This window comes from Myotis brandtii, unplaced genomic scaffold, assembly GCF_000412655.1.
Source record: "Myotis brandtii unplaced genomic scaffold, ASM41265v1 scaffold207, whole genome shotgun sequence".
Classification (NCBI taxonomy): Eukaryota; Metazoa; Chordata; class Mammalia; order Chiroptera; family Vespertilionidae; genus Myotis; species Myotis brandtii.
In genome coordinates, this window is record NW_005357736.1 from 507,741 (window position 1) to 510,534 (window position 2,794).

Genomic DNA, 2,794 nt, shown 5'->3' on the forward strand with positions numbered 1-2,794 from the left:
GGGGGCCTACATTCAAAGAGAGGACAAGAGCGCCGCCAGGCTGGAGGCCAAGGCGCTGCGGGGAGCACCGGCACGGATCTGGGGTAACGTTTGCCGCCTAGCTCCTCGTCTGCAAAGAGAAAGCTGCTGGGCCACCACCTACAGGGGGTAAACCCCGCCGATGGCTGGGGCCTGGGCGCCTCGTGGCGCAGCCTGAAGCCTCCTTTCTAGCAGCCTCAACCAGCGCCACCACCCGTTCCCAGGCAGCCGCGTGACACACATTCAGGTCCATGTCCAGAGGCCACTGACTGTCCAGTGTCTGTGTGCTGTGAGCACACACGTGTCCACACGCTCAGAGCCTGGGAAGGACGGACACACCTCGGTCAGACGCAGGTTCTCGGGCGGCACGTGGACCCTCTGCGAGAGGGCGTCCAGCACTTCGCTCGCGCTCGAGTTCTCTTTGCTGACGCTCACCAGGAACTGCGGGGACAGAGCAGAGTCCATGGGTCGCTGGCCCGGGCCTGGGGCGGCCCGAAAGAGGAGCCTACGCCTCACCTTGATGGGCTTGCTGTGCGGCTCCCGGGCAAAAAAGAAGACGGGGAGGACCTTCTGCTTCTGGGGCAAGGGCACCGGCAGGTAGAGGAAGGGGTCAAAGGTGATGGAGACCTGGGGAGGCACAGGTGGCACTGGGTGGCAGCCCTCAGGGGCTCTCAGGGCCGCAGAGCCAGCAAACCCCGAGCACTGGACAGACCCGGGGGCCACCAGGAGACAACACTCGAGGCCCTGCCCGGCCTGCTCACTCCATCAAGGGGCCCCTCCCTGGCTCCCTTTCAGGCCTCCCACACCCTGCCCTCCTCACGGCTGTCTTTGAGCCCAAACATCACCTTACCGCAGCCAGGAAGCCCACCCTGCCAGCCTCTGCAGCCCACCCCGGAGCCCACGGCCTCCCGTCAGCTTCCTGCCCAAACCTCGCCTGCAGCACCTAAGCCGCACGGCCTCTGACCTCAACTTGACCGGACTAGCGAGGCCGGGCGAGGGGTCCAGGAGAGCCCCGCACCTTGGCGCACACGGGGCACACCAGCTTCGACTTGTACTGGCCCTGAAACAGGTCCACGATGAAGGAGTCGTTCCTCATCTTGTGCCTCTGCCACGCCTCCTCCGCCACCACCTGAGAGCAGAGTGGTGAGGCCGAGGCCGGCGGGGATGTGCCCGGGGCCACGCCCCCTCTGCTCCCAACCCGGACCTCATCGGGCCGCCCATCCGAGTCCACGGTCTCCGTGTAGGGCTTGTTCTGAATGCGGTTCAGGTCCTCGTGCAGCCCATCCAGCAGGAAAGCCATGAACTCCTGGGCGTCGTGCTGGGCGTAGCCGGTGAACTGGCTGGCCTTGCTGGCGACAATGGCCTGGAAGCAGGGTGAGGGCTGAGCATGGAGCCCCCCACTGCCGTGCACCCAGCTGGCTGGCCTCCCCACCCTCCCTTGGCCACAGATCACCTTCAACTTGGAAGGCTGGAAGGCGTGGTGGGTGCCCTTCCACAGCGCCCGGAGCAGCACGGCGAAGCCGATGGCGAGGCGCCCGCCGGTCCCCAGCGGGTTGTTGTAGTTGATTTCGGCCTCAAAGGAGCGGTCTAGGGACAGCAGGGAGTGTGAGCCGGGGAAGGGGGAGCCAGGTCCGCGGGGGCCGGGCCTGCCCTCACCGTGGAAGAAGTCCCGCAGCTCGCGGGTGTTGGACAGAGACTGGATGACGCTGTTCATGAAGCAGGTGTTGCCCAGGTTGACCAGCCCGGTGAAGCCCGGCAGGCACACCTTCTTCTCCTCCTCCTCCTCCTCCTCCACGCTGTCCCCACTCACAGGGCTGTGCGGCATGGGAGGCACCATGCACGTGGGCTTGGGCTGAGGGAGCAGAGTGGGGCATGAGAGCAGCCCTAGAGGCTCCCAGCCTCCCTCCTCGCCCTCCCACCCAGGATCTCACTGAGGCCAAGTGTGGCTCTGGCTTGGGGGCTCCGTGCTCCATGGGGGTGCGGGCCGCCACGCCATCCAGCCCTGTGTCCTCAGCTCGAGCCTTGGGCTTCTCCTTCTCCACAGCCCGGGCTTCCTCCTGGCCTGTCAGGGGGTGCGGAGCACCTCCTGGGGGGGTCGAGTCCAGAGGGGTTGGGCCTGTCGGCACGGCAACCTTTGCACCACCCACTGCACCTTAAAAAGGGGGAACGAGAGGGCTGGTGGTTAGCAGCACGTGGCAGGGGCGGTCCCGTGTGCGCGGGCAGTGAAGGGAGCTCGTGGGCAGACCTCGTGCAGCTGGGGCCTCCAGGCCCCCCCAGCGCTGACTCTGCCGCTTCCGGAGGCAGATGTCGATGCGCGCGGCCGTGAAGCAGAAGGTGCACTGCTCGGGCTCGATCAGGTTCCTGCGGGAGAGGGTGAGCTCAGGGCCGGGCCCCGCCGTCCGGTGCGACGGGCCAGGGAGACGGAGCCCAGGGAGGGACGGCACAGGGCAGGGCCGGGCACCACCCACCTGAGCTTCACCTGCCAACGGAAGATGGTGTGGGGCCCGCAGCCCGGGTGCAGCCTCAGGAAGTTCCCGTCCCTGCAGAACCCAGCGCGGGAGGAAAGCGTAAGACACAGTCCCGCCCGAGGCCCACCGTCTGCCCACGGCCGCCCACCGACCTGGTCTGGAAGACGAGCGTGAAGTCCTGCTCGCGGAAAAGCACTCTCGAGACCTCCCTGCGGATCTCCTTCACGTACACGTGCACCACCACCGCGTCAGGCCCCTTCTCATACGAGTCGTTCTTGACAAACGCCAGGCTCACCATGGGTTCTGGC

The 2,794-nt window shown here is 66.8% G+C and overlaps 1 protein-coding gene across 3 annotated transcripts in view; it reads right to left on the reverse strand.

The window, feature by feature from the left end:
- The window catches only part of USP19 (ubiquitin specific peptidase 19), a 23,033-nt gene that overhangs the window by 4,792 nt on the left and 15,447 nt on the right, over positions 1-2,794 (reverse strand). For 2 of the 3 annotated variants that reach the window (XM_014538955.1, XM_014538954.1), the window contains exons 7-16: positions 2,639-2,794; positions 2,487-2,558; positions 2,264-2,379; positions 1,950-2,164; positions 1,675-1,870; positions 1,472-1,605; positions 1,223-1,381; positions 1,037-1,147; positions 535-645; positions 358-459 (exon numbers count right to left, since the gene is read on the reverse strand). The exon at positions 2,639-2,794 is cut by the window's right edge and continues 1 nt beyond it. In XM_014538955.1, coding sequence (XP_014394441.1) covers positions 358-459; positions 535-645; positions 1,037-1,147; positions 1,223-1,381; positions 1,472-1,605; positions 1,675-1,870; positions 1,950-2,164; positions 2,264-2,379; positions 2,487-2,558; positions 2,639-2,794 — 1,372 coding nt within the window. Of the gene's footprint in view, positions 1-357; positions 460-534; positions 646-1,036; positions 1,148-1,222; positions 1,382-1,471; positions 1,606-1,674; positions 1,871-1,949; positions 2,171-2,263; positions 2,380-2,486; positions 2,559-2,638 lie in introns of all 3 variants that reach the window. The other variant, XM_014538953.1, reaches the window with a different exon arrangement.